Raw genomic sequence first — 19,728 nt, forward strand, 5'->3', positions numbered from 1 at the left:
TCCTACTGTGGAGCAGCCCTCAGTCCCTAGTACAACATGGTGTCTTGGTTTGGGGCTGAAAAGATGGGTTGAGGGGGAGCCACATGGAAGAAAAGAAGAGGAGTGGGTGAATCTATCTCCTCACTGCTCAACATCAGGCTGGTTGGGTTTCTCCTACTGGCAGGGAATAGCAGGGTTGCTTCTTTCATTGTTAACAGGGAGAAGAAGGGTCTGGCTTTTTGTTTTTTATGCTTGCTTTGTGCAAGTGTCCCTGATTTGGGGATAAGTCTTAAGAGCTGGTACCTGGGAAGAGGGAGACCTTTTAGTGTGAGGCTCACTGGGTGCAGGATTGGAATTGTACTCACTGCACCTGAACTACCTTAAACCACCTTTGCTTTCTGCCATTCTCCCAAGAGGCGTTAACCAATTGCTTAGACAAAGGAAGAAGAAATGGAAGATGATTTGCAACTTCTTGGCAGGAAACTGAGGTGTATTTTCCCCCCCCCCCCTTCCCAAACAGTGCCTTTAGCATCCTTCTACATACCTCCATCAATCCGCTGTGCCACCAGGGCTTTCACGGGGAGATGAGTTAGTTCAGACACCACTCTTATTTTTAAGTATATACTGAATGTGCTGCTATAGACCTAAATTTCTATGAACTCCTCCAGAAGGTCTCAAATCCAACTGGAAAAATAAAAAGCAGGAGGGTGAGGGCAAGAGAGGGGGCAAACATAGTGTGTTTTTATGACACACACACACACACACACACACACACACACACAATAGGCCATCAATACTTCCAAGCACTTATGGACAGAGAAAAGATTTTTGTTGTTGTTGTTGTTGTTCCTGTTTTAGTTTTTAAAAAGTTTAAAAAATATGCTGCTTTGATAAGAGAGACTCTTACAGATTACTATGTTATTAAAGGGCAGAAGCCAGCTGGACTCTTGTCTGCTAAGATGGGAGGTAGACACTGCTGCTTACATTGATTTCTGAGCACTGATGGTGTGTTACTCTGTGACTATGTCACCCTCTATGGAGGAGAGGGGGGAAAAACTCTCTCCTAGGCTGCCACTGGAAACAGTCCTCTTTGTCAGGCTGCTTTTTCCTTCCACCCGTCCTTCCATCGTGCTTAGCCTGATTTGCCAAAAAGGAAAGCTGTCTGCCATTGACTTCTGTTAGCTATTAAAGTTAGGAGGGGATAGAAATTACATGATGTTTGGGGGCTGTTTGTATAAAAGGAAAAAAAAATATATATATATATATATATAAATGAGTTAATTTAAAATTGTTTGAACTATCCATGCTGGGGAAAACCAGATGAGAGCATATGATGTTGCAATAAAATAATTTTTAAAAGAAGTTAAAGCATCTAAAGTTTCCCCTGAGTCAGATTATCTCTCTTTTTTGAGAGCCTGAGCGGGGCACGGCCCTGTATACAAAGAGATCTCTTTAGTCAGGTTCTTACACTCCTAACAGCAACAAAAACAGTAGCTGTCTCTTCCTTTCTAATCCCTAGCCCAGAATTTACAGCCCAACCCAATGCAGGTGACCTTGTTCAGACAGCCATGGCTCACTGCTGAGGGATCCAGAGTTTAACTGATTCCTCAGCTGTGGGCTAATTTGCCATGTCTGTCCATGAAGTGCATTGTTGCTCAAGGACACTGGGGAGGAAGCGAGTTTGAAGGAGGGAGTGCAAAGTGATCAGTAGAGCTCACATGGGAGAAGGTATAAAGAAGAGGTGGGGAGGAGCCAAAGAGGATGGTAAAGGGAAAAGCATATACTGGATTAAGAGAAAAACTGGAGGATGGGGTGGAAATGGGCAAGGCCTCAAGGCTGAGAATCTAATGCAGGTAAGAGGGAACCTGGGTTGGGGGGAAGATTTCAGTGGGGAGTCCTGGACAGTAGCAGCAGCTTGGATGGTGGCAAGGTGAAAAAAATCAACGGGCCTTAAACTCACTTGAGAAGTGGATCAACTAAACCAGAAGTGTATATTAGAGAAAGACACTCCCCTACCCCATGATCAGAACCCCAGCAATAGGCCCTAGCAGGAGTACCTGGGTAAACCCAGGACTTGGACACTCCAGTAATTGGGGTCCTTAATAACATGCAGGCTTCCACCCTTATACAGTCTGGGGCAAATTTTGTGCTGTACCTTATTACCTGCTTTGTTGATGTACCTGTCAGAGGCTAGGTTATGGCGGGGAGGTGGTTGGATGAACACAGTGTTCCAGCTTGAAAGTGGGACAGAGCTCAAGGTAGAAATATATATTTAAAAGCTTTTTTGGGGGGTGGGAGGATACCTGGATCAGAACAACAAGGCCTGGTGGGGCACACTGTAGAAGACAGTGACTTTACAACCATCTACTGACTCTCTGAAGTATCTTTGCCAAATGGTTTTCAGTACAGCAGATACAACTTAGCATTCACTAAGGAGAGTCGAGTCTCTCTTCATCTTATCTACTTGTTATGACTTTAAAGGAAGGAGGAAAAAAATCAGAGAGTGTAGGAAAAGGGGCAGCCCCAGGTGGATGGGCTCCAGGCAAATTACCTAATTTCAACATGATTCAAAAATGGCACTTCCATCCTCAACAGCTCTGCTCCTTCTGTAGGGCAGAGGTGAACTGCAGGTGTTAGAAACCTTTATGCTGTCAATACTGCAGAGCCCCAGGAGCGTGAGCTGGAGTCTGCACCTCTGTGCATTGCAGGCAGAATATTCTGCTACCTTTCGGTGATGGGGCCTCATGCGTGTGTGAAGGGTTGCACAGATGTCACTGAGAGCCTAAGTGATAGATAAGGAAAGTATCCATGCCTGAGGGCAGGATGTGGTGTGCAGAGTGGCAACGCATACGGAGGAAACCCAGCTTGACTCTCAGCTCCCAGGCTGATTACAAGTTGTCATGTTTTATTACAGAGGGAGGAAAAGGAGCTTTTTACATGTAAATGGTGAATTCTTGAGCGGGACTAACATGGAACCCCATGATGGCAGAGTCACTTTTAACAGCTTAGAGAGGTCCCTGAGGGTTGGAAACAAGGCAGCTGGGGGGGTCATGACCACCCTGCCCTTCCCGTTGCTAGCTGTTAGTGGGGGAAACCCAGCTGCAAGGGAATGAGGGCCCCCTGAGAATCACTGGTAGAGAGCAATTCTAGCAGGGAGCATTTTGCAAGAGTAGGATCATCCTTCTATGCTAGCATGACTGAGCAGCTCCAAAGGAAGGAGTAAAGCTTGTAGAGGCCCAGATTTAAGTGGAGCGACGACCACGTGAAATCCGGGTACAAGGAAGAAGTCTTTGGGTTAGAAAGCCAAGCAGAACGCGAACGCACATGGCTTGGGTGACCCGGGGAAGGTGAGCTGACTAGCGGCTCTGAAAAGCTTGGGCTTGAATTAATCAGGGTGACTGGGAAGTAACTGCATAGAAGCATGCACTAGAGAGTGCTGGCTAGGAGGGGTGGTTGGAGTGGCAGGGAAGGGCTACACTGTAATGTGGTATGGGTGCACACCAGAGAATGGGGGTGCAGAGTAAGAGCACTGGGGAGCTGGGACTGGCACACTACAGTGAGGGCCCCACCAGGCACCCAGCGGCTCCCGGGAGTGACTGTTTAGCAGTGGATACCACACGTTGACAACTGGAGGTTTCCCCCTTTCTCAGCTCTTTGCATTTGGGGATTCCCCCCTTCAAAGCCACCACGTTGCTTTCTCACACTCCCCTCCTCGGCTCTGCCTGTGGCCGTTGTGTGTACTTTCCACAGAGCGCAGTGGGGATAGGGCGACAGCAGGAGGGTTTGGGCTCCAGCTGCCTGAGCGGAGGTGATGTAGGGCTGATATGAAAGCCAGCTTAGCACCTTGCTTCCTCCCTGCCATTCTGCCTCGTAACAGCTGAGCCTGTAGCACATCCTCCAGCAGCAAGAGAAACTTTTTTTTTTTTTTTTAAAAAAACCTCTTTAGGGTATTAAAAACATCTGAGCCACCACGCTCTTCCCCCAAGGTCATGGCATCTGCCCTGCGAGGGCCTTCCCTTCCCTCTTGTGCCAGCTCCTGGGAGAACGGCCGAGTAAGCACAGAATCCCTGTTCGTGGGAGGGGGTCCTCACAGCAGGTGATTCCACCAGGACAAGCCACGCCGGGCAGCACAGCTGCTGACTCCCCCAACACCGCAGTCTCCAGGGCTTTAGCCTGGAGCTCAAACACGTGTATGCCTTCCTGCTCCCTGTAGGGTAGATCTTATCCCTGCCTGTCACAAGTGAGCGCGGCTCCCGCTTCTTCTACGCCCTGGAGAAAAAGAGGGGGGCCAAAAAGCATGTCACCGGCCTCCTAGCAGAGGACGGTACCCCCCCTCACGGATCTGGTGGAAATGTGCGGGAGGGCCAGGGCCTTCTATGCAGGTCTTTTCTCCCCGGATCCGACCGATCCTAACATTTGCAGAGTGCTCTGGGACGAACTCCCGACGGTCAGGGCGGGCGACCGAGACCGGCTAGAGCTGCCTCTCACTCTGGCCAAGTTCTCGGAAGCCCTCCATCGCATGCCCACCAATAAATCTCCAGGCATGGACGGGCTGACCATGGAGTTCTACCGCATGATCTGGGACGTCCTCGGCCCAGACCTAGTCACCGTCTGGGCCGAGTCTTTGCAGAGCGGGGTCCTCCCTCTTTCGTGCAGGCGAGCCGTGCTCACCTTATTGCCAAAGAAGGGGGACCTCCATGATTTACAAAATTGGCATCCTTTCTCGCTCCTTAGCACGGACTACAAAGTCATAGCGAAAGCCATCTCGCTGCGGCTGTGGTCCGTGCTGGCGGACGTGATCCACCGAGACCAGACCTACACCATCCCGGGCCGCACCATCTTCGACAACCTGTATCTGGTCCAGGAGCTCTTGGAACTCGGGTGTAGGGACGGTCTGTCGTTCGCCCTCCTGTCCCTCGATCAGGAGAAGGCGTTCGACAGGGTGAATCACGGGTATCTCCTGAGCACTCTGCGAGCGTTTGGCTTCGGACCCCAGTTTGTGGGTTTTCTCCGGGCGCTGTATGCCTCCGCAGAGTGTCTGGTCAGGCTCAACTGGACTCTGACCGAACTGGTCAGCTTTGGGCAAAGAGTACAGCAGGGGTGCCCCCTCTCGGGTCAGCTGTACGCTCTGGCGATCAAGCCCTTCCTCTGTCTCCTCCGTAGGAGGCTGATGGGGTCGGCGCTGGGGGAGCGGGAGCTGCGGCTGGTCCCCTCGGCGTATGCCGCCGACATGCTCCAGGACCCGGGTGACTTGCGCGGGTGGAGGCTTGCCAGGCCATCTATTTGGCAGCCTCCTCGGCCTGGGTCAACTGGGTCAAGAGCTCTGGCCTGGTGGTCAGGGACAGGTAGCAGGCGAGCTCCCTCCCACCCGCGCTTCAGGCCATCCGCTGGAGCACGGGTCCGCTGCTCTATCTCGGCGTTTACCTTTCTGCCACGCATCCCTCTCCGCCGGAGAACTGGCACAGTTTAGAGGGCAGGGTGGTAGAGCAGCTCCGGAGATGAACAGGACTACTCCGGTGTCTCTCCCTTCGAGGGAGGGCACTGGTGCTTAATCAGCTAGTCCTGTCCATGCTCTGGTACCGGCTCAACACCCTGCTCCCGGCCCCGGGTTTCCTAGCCAACCTCCGCCCATTGATTCTGAAATTCTTCCGGGTCTCTGCAGGGGCTCTCCATCTGGAGGGAGGGAGGGCAGGGCCTGAAGTGTCTCCACACTCAGGTCCATGTCTTCCGCCTCCAGGCCCTGTAGAGGCTCCTTTATGGCGCAGGTAGTCTGGCCTGGAGCGATTGGTGCACGCCTTCCTGCGCCGCTTCCAAGGGCTCCGATACAACTGGCAGCTCCTTTATCTCCATCCGAGAGGTCTTCTGCGAGACCTCTCCGGGCTGCCGGTCTTCTACCAGGACCTCCTCTGGACCTGGAAACTGTTCACAGTGACCAGGTCCGTGGCGGCCTCCGTGGGGGAAGATCTCCTCGCAGAGCCCCTGCTACACAACCCCCCAGCTCAGTGTGCAGGTAGCAGAGTCCCCCTCGGTGCACCAGAGGTTGGTCCTGGCAGAAGTCACCAGAGTCGGAGACCTTCTGGACCTCAATTGGGGAAACGAGCTGGATCCCCTGACACTCGCTCAGTGCATGGAGCTCTCCAGACCAGGGTACTTCCCTGCGTGTACTTCAGGAGGTGAAGGCTGCTTTGCCACCCGCTGCACGGGTTTACCTCGACCAGGTCCTAAGGGAGGGTGTGCCCTGCCCACCCTCCACCCCAGGCCCTCCGGACCTTTTCATCGGGCCCCTGCCGTGTGGACATGACTGACCCCCCTGTCCCTTCACCATGAGCCGGCTACACGAGCTGCAGCCAGTCCGTTTCCAGACCGCACCAAGGAAACGCTCATGCTCCATACCCTTCATGTCCTCACCCTCGTGTCCCACCCCGACACAAAGTGGCAGGACTTCCTGCCACCTCTAGAGGATAAGGAGCCCCGGTGGGCTGGCCTATATTCCACTCTGGTCCCGAGGCCCGCCGGGGATATCAGTTGGTGGCTCCTTCACAGGGCTGTGAGCACAGGTGTGTACTTGGCACGGTTCACCCCAATCCTGGACACCTGCCCCTTTTGCAGCATGAGGGAAACCCTGGCACATATATACCTGGAGTGTGCCAGGCTGCAGCCCCTATTCCAGCTCCTCACAAATATTTTGTTAAGAATTTGGTTGCACTTTTCCCCTCACCTCCTTATCTATGCACTCCCTGTCTGTGGCCCACTAAGTCCCCACGGGTCCTCCTGGCCCTGGCTAAAGTGGCCATCTATAAAACCAGGGTGAGGAGGTTGGCCGATGGAGTCTCCTGCGACCATGGGGCCTATTTCCGATCCTCCATCCATTCACAACTCTGGGCAGAGTTCCTCTGGGCGGCATCCACTGACTCTCTTGAGGCCTTCGAGGAGCAGTGGGCGCTGTCCAGGGTTCTCTGCTCGGTGTCCCCGTCCGGTTCCCTTCGTTTGACCCTTTGACCGCACTCCTGTTCCTGTTGTTCATTAGTTGTCCCCTGTAATTATTTGGTTTTTCAGGTTCTGTGGACCCCCCTCTTAGGCTGGGGGGGGGGTCCTTTAGCAGTGGGCAGGCTTTGCCCGCCCACTTCCTGGATCCCAATACGATAAGCGAGGCTCAGTGTGCTTGCAGGGTGAGCGGGAGTTAGTAATCAAACCCAGGTGTCCTGATGATTTTGCATCCTGCCCTCTTGCAGTCAGGAGCAGCAGTGGGAGGATTTTTCCTCTCCCCGCAGGGAAGGAACTACCCTTTGCCCTGTCTAAAGCAGGGGTTACATAGGGCCCCATTCTCACAGCCCCTTTGCCTGCTGTGTTCTGCCACCGCGTGGGGGACTGAGATAGATCAACCCCAACTTCCTTTAGCTCAACGCAGTGTGAAGTGCGAGCAGAAAGATAACTAGACAAGGAGGTGGCTTAGCAGGCTAGGGCACAGACTCCAAGCCTCCTATGTTGCTGGGGGAATAATTGTCATAAAGGCCATGGAAGGACTAAAGCCTCCACTGATTTCAAGCTGTCCGCTGTACAGACCCTGACAAAGGCAGTCGCCAAGCCCAAACTTCCCGTCTCCGTCCACCTCCTCTCTCAGCTTCCTCCGGCAGCCCCAGTAAATGCTGAGATGGAAGGAGCTGACTGCAGTAAAGAGAATAGGGCCCTCCTCTAAAAGGAGTAACCATGGCGCAGGAGCCACTTGAAATCAATGAGAATTGGGGAGTGGTGGGGGTGGTCAGTGCACATCACAATTGAGCCCTGAATGGCTGGGTAGAATCAGTTATGGGCCTCTTCTTTAGCCTTGGAGAGAATAGCACACGTATCATTTTAACAGGAGAGTCCCACGCTCTGTCCCGCATGGGTGGTGGGGAGGGAAGTAACTTCCAATTGGCCAGATGGAGAGGAAAAGTTCAACCAGGCTTTCTAGGCTCTCCTGTATCAGCACATCTACTTGAAGGGACACAGCCAAGGCATGGTTTGTGCTTAATTAGCGTGGTGATCCAAGGACATGGGGAGAAATACTTGCTCCCCCTTCATTACACCCTGTGTGGCCAAGTGACATCCCCAAGGTGACAACTAGAGACAGAGCCAGCACTCTGGGGTACTGTCACCTCCTGCCTGTGGCTTCTTCCCAGGTGCCTCCACCACAATGTGCAGAACTGATACCAACACCCAGCCTTTCTTTTGGCTTCCCTTTCTGTCCCCAACCCCTCCTGGCTTGCAGGCGGCTATCAATCACTTACTCTGAGAGAGCTCCTTTCAATGTGAAGCTGGGTAATTATAGAATAGCTGCCTTCCCCCATGACCGTTCCTGCTAAATGCTATGGAGCAGATTGATGGGAGCTCTGCAAATTGTTCAGTAATCTCCATGCTAGTGAGTGGCTCTCCTGAGGGAGCCAGCTCTCTGCAAACAAACCCACTGCTTCATCCGTCTCCCCTGGAGCTAACCCCCGTCGAATGCATTACTCTTCCCATGCCTGCCGAAGCAGCATGGTGCCGACTGCACTTCAGGCAGGGGAATGACTGATTCAGCTCACTGAACTGAAACATCCGCAACTGCCAACCCAGGCACCAAGCCTTCCCCAGGGCATCGCCCGCCAGCAGCCAAGATGTATGTAGGAGAGCGCCATTCCCTGCTGTGCAGGGGAACCCAGGGCTGCCTTTCAGATGTATCCTCAGTGAAACGAGGGACAAGACAGAAGGCAGGCTTGGTGCATCAAGAGAAAGGGAAGAGCTCTTCAGCATGCATCAAGGGGACAGCGGTGCTGGTGGATCAAGGACTGGAGTGGATTGCACGTGCGCTCAGTGACTGCTGCTGAATGTGCCACCTCTTCCAGAAGAAGGAAGGAGCTGGCTCCCTGCCACCTGACTGTCCCTTTAAACTGGCTGCAATTAAATCCTTTCAATTCCACCAGACACTAGTGCATGCTCTGAATATCCCAGGGAAAAGGTTTTATTCTTAGACACAGGAGCAGCCCAGAGCTCTTTCACCCTACCTGAGACACCTGTTGGTGTCAGGTCAGTAAGCACATCTTCAGATCTGAGCCAGGCAGGCAGGCAGGCAGCTTCCACCACTGCAGAGTTTAACTCCCAGGGCAGGTCCAGGTGAAGAGCACAGCATGCTTCCAACCCCCCTGGGCTACGGGGAAGGAGTCTAGGGGGAATCTCAGTGACAGACACATGCTCGCTTGTTCCAGCCAAAGATCTAGTTCGCCAGCTGAGCCCCTCGTCCAGTGAAGAAGGCAGCCATGGGACAGCGTCCCCAGCAAGCCATGAGCAATCAGACAAATTCTGAGCTGCCACTTCTCCCTGACAGAAAGCGGCCCCACCTCCCTCCCCTGGCCTCACTCCATCGCCACCGGCTGCAGCCCCTCCACGTCCCGAGACTTGGAGTTCACCAGCTCCCTCCTGATCTCTGCTGAGATCTGCGGGTGGCAGTGGAACTTGAGCAGCTCCAGCAGGGCCTCCTTCTGCTCCGAGGAGAGGTCCTCCTTGTAGCGCTGGGCGAAGGTCAGGAGAGACTGGTGCCATAGCACGGGCAAGGTGCGCCGGTCCGTCTGGAAGGTCAGGAAGTGGAAGACCAGGGCGTCCACCACGCGGAAGGGCAGGGCGTATTTCTTGTCGATAAGCAGGCGCAGGAAGATACTGTTGGCACCGCTGTACTCCATCTCGGCGAGCTTCAGCATGGCAGCACTGCGGGGGGTGGGGGGGGAAGAGCAAGGTCGAAGTGTGTGCGAGGGTGGTGAGGACTTGGGGTAGGTGCTTGTCGGTCACACTCCGAACACAGCGCGGAGCCACACCCGCAAGTGGGTCTGGGTACCTTCCAACACGAACAGGCACCCTGCCCCTACAGCATCTTCAAGGACAGGCTTTGCCAAGGCCTCCCCTTCTCCCACTTCAGAGCACATTTGTTTCTGGAGTCTGTGACCGTCGCTCTTCCCCCTGGTGGCCTGTAAACTTCCCCACCACCTCTAGTCTAGGGCCAGGGACTGAAGGCTGGTGTGCCCAGGGCACATCAGCTACCAGAGCGGGCCACACCCTCCTCCCACCCATCCCTGCAAGCATAAATCAGTTCCCACTGAGCTGGAAGGGTGTGAAGTCCCCACCCAAAGACTGCACTGTGGCATCTGACCATCTCGCTACGCGCCCAGGCATGACCCTAGTGCTCGCTCCGCTTCTCTACGCTGGAGAGGCAGAATCAAGAGTGGCAGTAAGGGTCTGGTCCCGCATGGCGCCAAATCCCCTCCACTGCCACTGGAACAGGTGGGAAAACCCAGCAGGGACACGGCCTCCGGGCTCTGTGCTGCTCAGCTAGGAAACTCCCAGCTACCAGCACCGTGGAGCCATGGCTAAACTGCTGGCTCTTGGCCCAGGAGCTTGCCAAGGGGGAGAGCCATGAGAATGGGGAACAGTCTGCCCAGGGAAGTGATGGAAGCCCGTTGCTTGGGCTGGAGCAGGTGGGACCTTTCCTAGCTCTGTGAAATGCCAGAGAGGTTTTCTGGCAGAACCGGGACATTGCTGTGGGACTCCCTGAGGAAATGGGAGAACTACCGCCTCCCAATTCTCCCCTTGGGGCCCCAACCCTCCCCACTTTACCTGGAGTGAAGGACGGGGATCGAACACTTAGCAAGAATGCTCCCTATGATTATAGCTTCCCGTAGCGTGCAGGTCCCCGACTCACACAGGGGGATCAGGATCCCTGGAAGGGAGGGAGAAGAGAGTTGGACAACAGTGCTCTTAACACAAGACGGCTGGACCTGCAGGGCTCAGAGCCTGAAGCTTACCCCAGCCGACTGACCCCTGCCCCACGCATTCCAATTCCCGTGCACGTCCAGCCTGAGAGAACGAACTCTCCAGAGGGACATCGATGCCGCATCCTTGGGACCCGAGCACAGAATGTTGCGGGAGGCACAGGATGGGCTGCATTCTTTGCCCCTGGCAGCCTCATCAACGGACAGTACAAATGGACACAGGGGATCAACTCCCAGCTATGGGTCGCCTGCCACGAATGGATCTCACCCATCTCTGACAGGTACCGAAGGGGGCTGTCTCTTTTTGGCAGTTATACAGCTGATGGTGCCAACAGTGTTTTAGTGAACTGAATATTCTGATCTAGCCACTGCTGGTTCAACAGGCTTCTTGTCTGCAGCTGAAGGACCAAGCAGGTTTCTGCACCTCACTTGCTTTTGCTCTCATGGTTTCAGCCTCCCTCCCTCTCTTTGCTGCTGCTGTTCAACTCTGGAGAGCATTTAGGGGTTGCTGCGTACACAATACGTTCACTGTGCAAAATAAAAGGTTAAAGGTGCCGCTACTGGATGGCCAAAGAGCAAGTAGGTAACCAAGTCCTCCACCGCCCTCCTCCCAGAAAACAACTCCTAATATAGCTGTGACACAAGGAACGCTTACACAACCCAGCCTGCGCCTTCCCCGCTAGGTCACTGCACTGCAAGCCAGACCCACCCTCCTCTTACTGCAACCTGGTTTCTCTTCACCTTTGAACCAGGCTCCTGGCTTGAACAAAGCCTTCTTCAAAGCCATGTAGAGGTGGAAATTGAGGCGCTTGTACTCGGCGATGTCATCCCTCACTCGCGGAAGCAGCACCAAGTTATAGAAGCGCTGGGCCATCCTCTCCTTCAGGTTGGAGGAAAAGATCCTGGCAGGAATGAGGGAGTGGGAAGTTGAACTGAAGTCTCAACTCCCATCCCAGCAGCACCCATGAAAACAAGCAGGAAGCAGTGCCTAATACTCCCATCTGAGGATCTCCCTTTCCCACCATGCACATCCTAGTTTGCTGGTGGTGATTTTGTTACCTCATGTTTGAAGCTTCTGTAGAAGCCCAACATGCGTCCTGCTGAAATCCAGGCTGGGTTGGGGTGGCCTAATAGACGATGAGGAGTCAGAACTCCTGGGTTCTGCCACTGACTTGCAGGGTGAACTGATCCTCTGTGCCTCATTTATAAAGCAGGAACAATACACCCTACCCTCCGAAGAGGGGGAAGGCCCTGAGGCTCGGGGAAGGGGCTTGGAGAGCTGGGCCAAGAAGTGCTTAGAAGTGTATAACACTGTGTTACCTGCAGGGCTTAGTATCAGAGTGCAGAGCAATCAATGAAGTGACTAAACAGCTTCTTTTTAAAGACTGGTACTCTGGCTACTCGATTAGACTCCAGCTACAGCTTCAGAGACTATGGTCCTATACTCCCTTGCCTGATTGTGCACAGCCCAGAGTAAAACAACCAGTGTTATGCAACATCTTATAGTTTGGGATCTGAACCTGTAATAGCTAAATCGGACATGCTTCCCGCTTCAAGTGTCACAGGCTGCAGTTCTCACCCCAACTGCAGGCAGGACGAGCACCAAGTTAAAGGGCAGGTGACTTAGGAGTGGTTACAGCTATGGAGAACACACTGAAGGGAACTGTACACTGGATCAGGATGGAGTCAATTTCCACTCTCTCTCTCTCTAGCATCCGTGAAATGCCAGATCCACAGCACTAGCATGGGTTTCTTGAGGTGGCAAGCAGCTAGCTTCCTCTGTCTTTCGGCTGAGCTGAGAGCCAGGGGTTGGTTAGGATTTCAGTGACATGGCAGGAATCCATGGAAAGCCCCCCGTAAAACCCACAAGCCGTAAAACCACGGCAATCATATCGTACCTGGTTGCTTGATACATGGCAGCTGCAGTCCATGTTTCTGGCTCTGTGATGTAAAGGATCTGCTCCCAGTTTGACAGGGCTGGGATTATTTTAAATGCTTTGGGGAGTTTGCCACTCCTGTATTTGGATAGCACCTTTAAAACAAAAAGTATGTGGAATGTGGTCAGAAAAGGGACCTGAGAGCCAGGACTGCTGAGTACCGTTACTAACTCAATGTGTAATTAACAGGGTCAGCTGCCTCCTGAGCGCCTCTTCGTGACCGGAAGTCATTCTGCGGCACCCTGCCTCTGTTCCCCTCTTCAAGGTCCCTTAAATACCTCACTCAGTCCAAAGCAAATTGAAACATTCACCTCCCATAGTCCAATTTATCCAGGCCCCAATTCGGTGTCTCTCTCCCCTAAGATACGAAATACCCAGCCATTTTTGCTAGAACTGGGTCCCAATTCAAAGCCTCTCTCTCGTCAAGCAGGAATTTGGCCCTCCTAGGCCCCAATCCACATTCAGTGTCTCTTCCCCCCAATCCCCATTCAGTGTCTCTTCCCCTTAAGTAGGAAGTCCCCATCCCTCCTTCCCGGGGCTAGGTTCTAATTCAACAGTCACTCCCAGGTTTACCTAGCTAAAGTTCAGCCTTCTAGTTCTCATTTCTCAACTCCCCTGGTGTCAGGGTCTTTTCTGCAGGAGCCTCTCTCATTTACTATAGTTTCCTAATTTCTCCCCCCTCTCTGCAGCCTCCTGCTGCCCTTTATAGGGGAACCAGCTGTTCTCCATCAGGCCCCATCAAAGCTGCTAACATGGATGGGATGGTCTGGGGCAGTTATTTCAGTCATCAATGGCGCCAGGCCTCCAGCCTTTAAGGGGCAAGCCACCTTGTTACAATGACCTTAAGAAAGTCACTGGATCCACTTTCTCCATCCACAGGATGGATATAGCAATGCACCTTCCTCAAAACTCTGGTGTTTGGGAGGCATTATTATTTGTAAAGCTTGAGATCCTTGAATGAAAGACTCAGTGTAAACAGCAGTTAAATCATTTGGAAGCCTGCAGAGAAGGAGTCTATGCCTAGTGAACACTAACTAATCATCCTCAATTCCTCTCTGTTCACAGGCACACACGCTTCTCAGGGCTCCTGGACCAAAGAGATTTTAAAGCCAGCTCTCGAATGCACTCTCACTGCCAGCTGAGCAGTAAAAAGTCTCTCAATGCAAGAGTATAATTAACAGCCCATGTTTTTTTGCCTGTTGCAGATATAACGACAGGATGGAAACCTCAAGCCCTGCCGGGTTTGCATTCGCCTTAATTACCCTGAAGACCTACACAGCATTGCTGTACAGTGACAGCTGTCACGTTCTGCCCTGGAGATGGGCGCACGCCAGCCACAGAAGAAGATATTTTTCAGCACAGGCCATGAGGATAAAGACACAAGCCACAACGATTACAAATACTGGCTGCTGGAGCCGCTGGGCTCAATTTGACGTAGCTCCTCACAGAGGGACGGCGTTTTGAAAGTGGAAGCTGCTACATAAATGCTATTGCTCTTACTTCTCGGACACCCTTGTAGACTTCCAGTACGCGGGGGTCCAGCTGAGGCATGGGGTGGCCGGATATTTCCGACATCATTGTCTCCACCTCTGTCTGCTTCTCCGTGATCTTCTCCATGATGACATCTGCGAGCGTGAGCCTGGCAGACACAGGGGAAGGAAACTATGTAAAGCTGGTCTCTGGCCTAGAAGAGCATCAGCCTGTTCCTTGGCAAACCAGGCAGCAGGGCCTAGGGGACTGAACACTGCAGTAGGAATCAGAGGACTTGCTGATCAGTGGCCTGCTAGGTGACACTTCCCCTTTTTGTGCCTCTTTTCCCACTCTCATCCTTGATCTCTCCTGTCTGTGTAGGATGTTTCTCTCTTTGGGGTAGAGACTGTCTTACTGAGCGTGGGTACAGTGCCAAGCACAAAGGGAACCCTGATCTCAGCTGGGTCTCTCTCTAGGCCCTACAGTAACAGGAGTTACTACGTATGGCCCCGTGCATGTGTCATCTGAGAGGAAATGAAGCATTAGCTACTGTTTGGAACACAGGGGGTCAGGACTCCTGGGTTCTATTCCTAGTTCTGCCACAGACTTGCCTTATGAGCTTGAGCAAGACAATTCTCCCGTGCTTCAGTCTCCCAGCCACAGAAGAGTGACAGAGCTTTAACCAAACCCACCTCCCAGAGGTCAGTTAACCTCTTCAAAGTGCTGTTCTGAACTTGAACGCTATTTGAATGCTGCGAGGCTGCAGGGAAACACTTCTATCCCATGGCTCAGGGACTTGTTTCCTACCTTAGCGGCGGATTCTTGTTCATGAACATTTCAATGGCTCTCTCGTCCTCAGGGTCCACCATCACCTCCTCACAGCACTCCCCCTTTCCCAAGGATGCAGCAGCCTTCTCCAGTGTGGGCCACTCATCATCCTCTGCGTCAGAATCCCCATTGTGTGATCCAGACCCTGGAATAAACCAGACACAGTTAAGGTTGGACAAGTCGGGGGGAGGGGGAGGGGGAGAAAGCAGCTTGCCTGCAAAGATACAGCTGCACAAGCACATTCCACCCAGCTCTCCACACTCTGATCTCTAACCCTCTCATGTGGCTAGTGAGGTGAATTTGCAGAAGCCCTTTCTAACAGTAGTCAAACACCCGCTATGGGAAGGGGCACCAGAGATTTCCAGGGGCAGTCCATCCGAAGGGACAGTCAGAATTAACATCCAGGCCCAAGATTTGCTTATCTTCTGCCAATCGCCTAATTAACTACCTGGATCAACCAAGAAGGTTGGAGAACAGCCGTGCAATTAAAAATTACCCTGCCAACTTGAAGCTTCATCAACTGAAGAGTTAAAAGCAGTTTCAGGTCCTACACATGTTCCTAAGTCCCCCCTGCTTGTTTTTGTGGGATTCTAACCATGGTTTGTTTGTTTAATTTTTCTCTCTTCTGTTGTCCTAGAAAGAAAATCGCACAAGCCCACAGAAAGCTGACTTGAGGCCCTGAGCCTGCAAACACATACTGAACTTCATACTCCCACTTTAATGCAACTAATCACATGTATACGTATTTGAAGGATCACCGACTAAGGCTCACACTGTAAAAGGTATTTAGGTGCCCTAAATAAGATGGCCCTAAGTGACCATTAAACTGACTCAACACCATGTGCTGTCAAATGTACTATAAAAAAACAATATATGATTTGGGACAGGAAATAAGGAAGAACCTCATACCAAGTGAAAGGATGGTCTATTGAATAGACTACTGGACTAGAACTCAAGAAACCTGGGTTCAGTTCCCGAGTCAGCCACAGATTTCTTGTGTGACTTTGGGCAAGTCCCTAGATCTCTCTGTGTAGCTGTTGAATGGGAAGGGTACTTCCCTTTGTCTGAGAGGTGCTGAAAGGATCAGATACTACAGTGAGGAGGGCTGTTAAAGCATACAGACAGGTGGATAAAAGTGGAGGAGGATGAATGTAGGGAGACAGAATGCCTTCCCAGGACACAGCTCAGCCGAGGCACCCAGGTGATCACACCTATAACTTTTGCTGCATGATCAGGAGCCAGAAACTCTGTTTTACATCTCATCTGAAAGGCGGCAGCCCAAAGCCCCCTTCCACTATGCTGGGACTTTTGTTGCAAAGGGATTTAAGGTGAACACTAGGACTTGTGGCACCTTAGAGACTAACAAATTTATTTGAGCATAAGCTTTCGTGAGCTACAGCTCACTGCATCGGACACATCCAGTACGTGGATGAGAAGCTGTCCCGGAGGATCCTGGAGCAGGCTCAGATCCAGCAGGAGGAGCTGGACGCATCCGACGAAGCTCATGAAAGCTTCTGCTCAAATAAATGTGTTAGTCGCTAAGGTGCCCCAAGTCGTCGTCGTCTTTTTTTTTTTTTTTTTTGCGAATACAGACTAACACGGCGGCTACTCCGAAAGGTGAACGCTGCCGCCTCCTGAACTGCCAACACCACTTCCGGAAGCCTTCTGGGGAAAGCCTGGGAAAGACCATAGCATGTCTATCCAGGCCTCGCTTTTAATACTCGGTTTCAGAGTATCCGATGAAGTGAGCTGTAGCTCACGAAAGCTTATGCTCTAATAAATGCTAGTCTCTACGGTGCCACAAGTCCTCCTGTTCTTTTTAATACTCGACTCCCCGGGCCTGGGAGGGTGGAGAGACACATCCCAAGAGCCTTTAGCAGGGAGTTCCTCTCTTCCCTCTGCTACCTCAAGGGGGGAGGGGGAGGGAAGGAAGGGGAGGGGGGAAGGGGAGGGTTGGGTTGGGAAGGGGAGGGGGGATTGGGAGGGGGGGTTGGGAAGGGGGGGAAGGGGGGATTAGGTTGGGAGGGGGATTGGGAAGGGGGGAAGGGGAGGGGGGTTGGGAGGATTGGGTTGGGGGGAAGGGGAGGGTTGGGTTGGGAAGGGGGGGAAGGGGAGGGTTGGGTTGGGGGGAAGGGGAGAGGGGTTGGGAGGGGAGGCTTGGGAGGGGGAAGGGGAGGGTTGGGAAGGGGGGGGAAGGGGAGGGGGGATTGGGTTGGGGGGGAAGGGGAGGGTTGGGTTGGGTTGGGGGGTTGGGAAGGGGGGGAAGGGGAGGGTTGGGTTGGGAGGGGGGGTTGGGAAGGGGGGGGAAGGGGAGGGTTGGGTTGGGAGGGGGGGTTGGGAAGGGGGGAAGGGGAGGGGGGAAAGGGAAGGGGAGGGTTGGGGGAAGGGGAGGGGGGAAAGGGAAGGGGGAAGGGGAGGGTTGGGTTGGGAGGGGGATTGGGTTGGGAGGGGGGAAGGGGAGGGTTGGGTTGGGAGGGGGGTTGGGAAGGGGGGGAAGGGGAGGGTTGGGAAGGGGGGATTGGGTTGGGGGGAAGGGGAGGGGGTTGGGAGGGGAGGGTTGGGGGGAAGGGGAGGGGGGAAAGGGAAGGGGGAAGGGGAGGGTTGGGTTGGGAGGGGGGTTGGGAAGGGGGGGAAGGGGAGGGTTGGGAAGGGGGGATTGGGTTGGGGGGAAGGGGAGGGGGTTGGGAGGGGAGGGTTGGGGGAAGGGGAGGGGGGAAAGGTAAGGGGGAAGGGGAGGGGGGATTGGGTTGGGAGGGGGGAAGGGGAGGGTTGGGGGAAGGGGAGGGGGGAAAGGGAAGGGGGAAGGGGAGGGTTGGGTTGGGAGGGGGGTTGGGAAGGGGGGGAAGGGGAGGGTTGGGTTGGGGAAGGGGAGGGTTGGGTTGGGAGGGGGGTTGGGAAGGGGGGGAAGGGGAGGGTTGGGAAGGGGGGATTCGGAGGGTTGGGTTGGGGAAGGGGAGGGGGGATTGGGAAGGGGGGGAAGGGGAGGGGGGATTGGGTTGGGGAGGGTTGGGTTGGGAGGGGGGTTGGGAAGGGGGGGAAGGGGAGGGGGGATTGGGTTGGGAAGGGGAGGGTTGGGAAGGGGGGGAAGGGGAGGGTTGGGTTGGGAGGGGGGGCGGTTGTGCCCACCCGGCCGAAACCGAGCCGCAGAAGCGAGGCTGGTGAACAGGGGACTGAGCCCGGCGGGTGGGCGTAGAGCCAGCCCCGCGCTCCCCTCAGGAGCGGCCCCCGGCCCCACGCACCCAGCAGCGTGGTCTTCTCCTTCCTCGGCCCGGGCCCTCCGCCGGGCCAGTGCTCGGCTTCCAGCTCCTCCTGCTGGAGCCGCGCCTGCGCCAGGATCCTCCGGGACAGCTTCTCGTCCACGTACCGCTCCTCCCGCCCGCCCCCGCCTCGCCTCTTCGCCCGCGCGCTGGGCCTCGCCGCGTCCCCCTGGGCGATCTGCTCGGCCAGGGGGACGCTCCTGGCCGCCTCCCCGGCGCCCCTCCGCCGCCGGGCCTTAGGCATGTCGGTCCCCGGCCGCGCAGCTCGCGGGAGAGCCCACGTGGGGCGGCTGGCGAGGCGCAGGCGCTGCTGGAACGTTGCGGCGCCGGCCGTTCCGAAAGCGGCCACCGCCGGGGCCGCCCTGTCGCGAGGCGAGGCGAGGCGAGGCGAGGCTCTTAAAGGCGCAGCCGTCCTGTTTTACAGTGGCGGCTGGGAGCCGCTCCTCGGTCGGAGTCTTTCACCCTACGGGGGGGGGGGGGCAATTCTGCAACAGAAAAAGCTTCCAACCCGGACTCCAAGGAGAAACTGCTGAGCTTGAATTAATATGCAAACCAGATACCGTTACCTGGGGTTTGAATAGAGCCTGGGCGTGGCTGGGTCAATACACATATTGAATCTGTTTCCCCCCCATAAAAAGAACAGGAGGACTTGTGGCACCTTAGAGACTAAGAAATTTATTAGAGCATAAGCTTTCGTGAGCTACGGCTCACTTCATCGGATGCATTTGGTGGAAAATAAAGTGGGGAGATTGATATACCCACACAGAGAACATGGAACAATGGGTTTTATCATACACACTGTAAGGAGAAAAAAGAAAAGGAGGACTTGTGGCACCTTAGAGACTAAGAAATTTATTAGAGCATAAGCTTTCGTGAGCTACAGCTCACTTCATCAGATGCATTCAGTGGAAAATACAGTGGGGAGATTGATATACACACACAGAGAACATGAAACAATGGGTTTTATCATACATACTGTAAGGAGAAAAAAGAAAAGGAGGACTTGTGGCACCTTAGAGACTAAGAAATTTATTAGAGTATAAGCTTTCGTGGGCTACAGCTCACTTCATCGGATGCATTCCCCCCATAAGTATCCTCACGCCATCTTGTCACCTGTCTAAATGGGCCATCGTGATTATCACTACAAAAGTTTTTTTTTTCTTCGGCTGATAATAGCTCATCTTAATTAATTAGCCTCTTACAGTTTGTATGGCAACTTCCACCTTTTCTGTATATGTGTGTGTGTGTGTGTGTATATATATATATGAAATCTTCTTTCTATATGTGCCATTCTATGCATCCAGTGAAATGAGCTGTAGCCCACAAAAGCTTATGCTCTAATAAATTTCTTAGTCTCTAAGGTGCCACAAGTCCTCCTGTTCTTCATCCTACAGAGTCCTTCATCATCCAAAAAGAAAAGGAGGACTTGTGGCACCTTAGAGACTAAGAAATTTATTAGAGCATAAGCTTTCGTGGTCTACA

At 53.7% G+C, this 19,728-nt stretch overlaps 1 protein-coding gene and 1 long non-coding RNA gene across 2 annotated transcripts; one reads left to right on the forward strand and one right to left on the reverse strand.

Moving 5' to 3' along the window:
• Positions 1-8,934: 8,934 nt before the first annotated feature.
• BYSL (bystin like) lies at positions 8,935-18,758 on the reverse strand. Its single transcript, XM_038379471.2, has 7 exons — positions 18,229-18,758; positions 14,969-15,134; positions 14,192-14,330; positions 12,653-12,786; positions 11,496-11,656; positions 10,600-10,702; positions 8,935-9,696 (listed from the first exon to the last, which is right to left on the reverse strand). Exons 1-7 carry the CDS (start codon positions 18,488-18,490, stop codon positions 9,348-9,350), a joined length of 1,314 nt encoding a protein of 437 aa, XP_038235399.1. The 5' UTR covers positions 18,491-18,758; the 3' UTR covers positions 8,935-9,347.
• On the forward strand, positions 15,129-16,787 carry LOC122457139. Its single transcript, XR_006276498.1, has 2 exons — positions 15,129-15,533; positions 15,627-16,787. It is a non-coding gene; the product is annotated as an uncharacterized LOC122457139 (long non-coding RNA).
• Positions 18,759-19,728: the final 970 nt, after the last annotated feature.

This window comes from Dermochelys coriacea, chromosome 21 (assembly GCF_009764565.3).
Source record: "Dermochelys coriacea isolate rDerCor1 chromosome 21, rDerCor1.pri.v4, whole genome shotgun sequence".
NCBI classification, from domain to species: domain Eukaryota; kingdom Metazoa; phylum Chordata; order Testudines; family Dermochelyidae; genus Dermochelys; species Dermochelys coriacea.

Excerpts from the sequence above, each read along its gene's own strand:
- BYSL (XM_038379471.2), bottom strand. The coding sequence starts at position 18,490 with ATGCCTAAGGCCCGGCGGCGGAGGGGCGCCGGGGAGGCGGCCAGGAGC. Across the intron at positions 12,787-14,191 it reads TCTACAAGGGTGTCCGAGAA|GTGCTATCCAAATACAGGAG; the intron begins GTAAGAGCAATA and ends TTTGTTTTAAAG. Across the intron at positions 9,697-10,599 it reads ATCCCCGTCCTTCACTCCAG|TGCTGCCATGCTGAAGCTCG; the intron begins GTAAAGTGGGGA and ends CACCCCCCGCAG.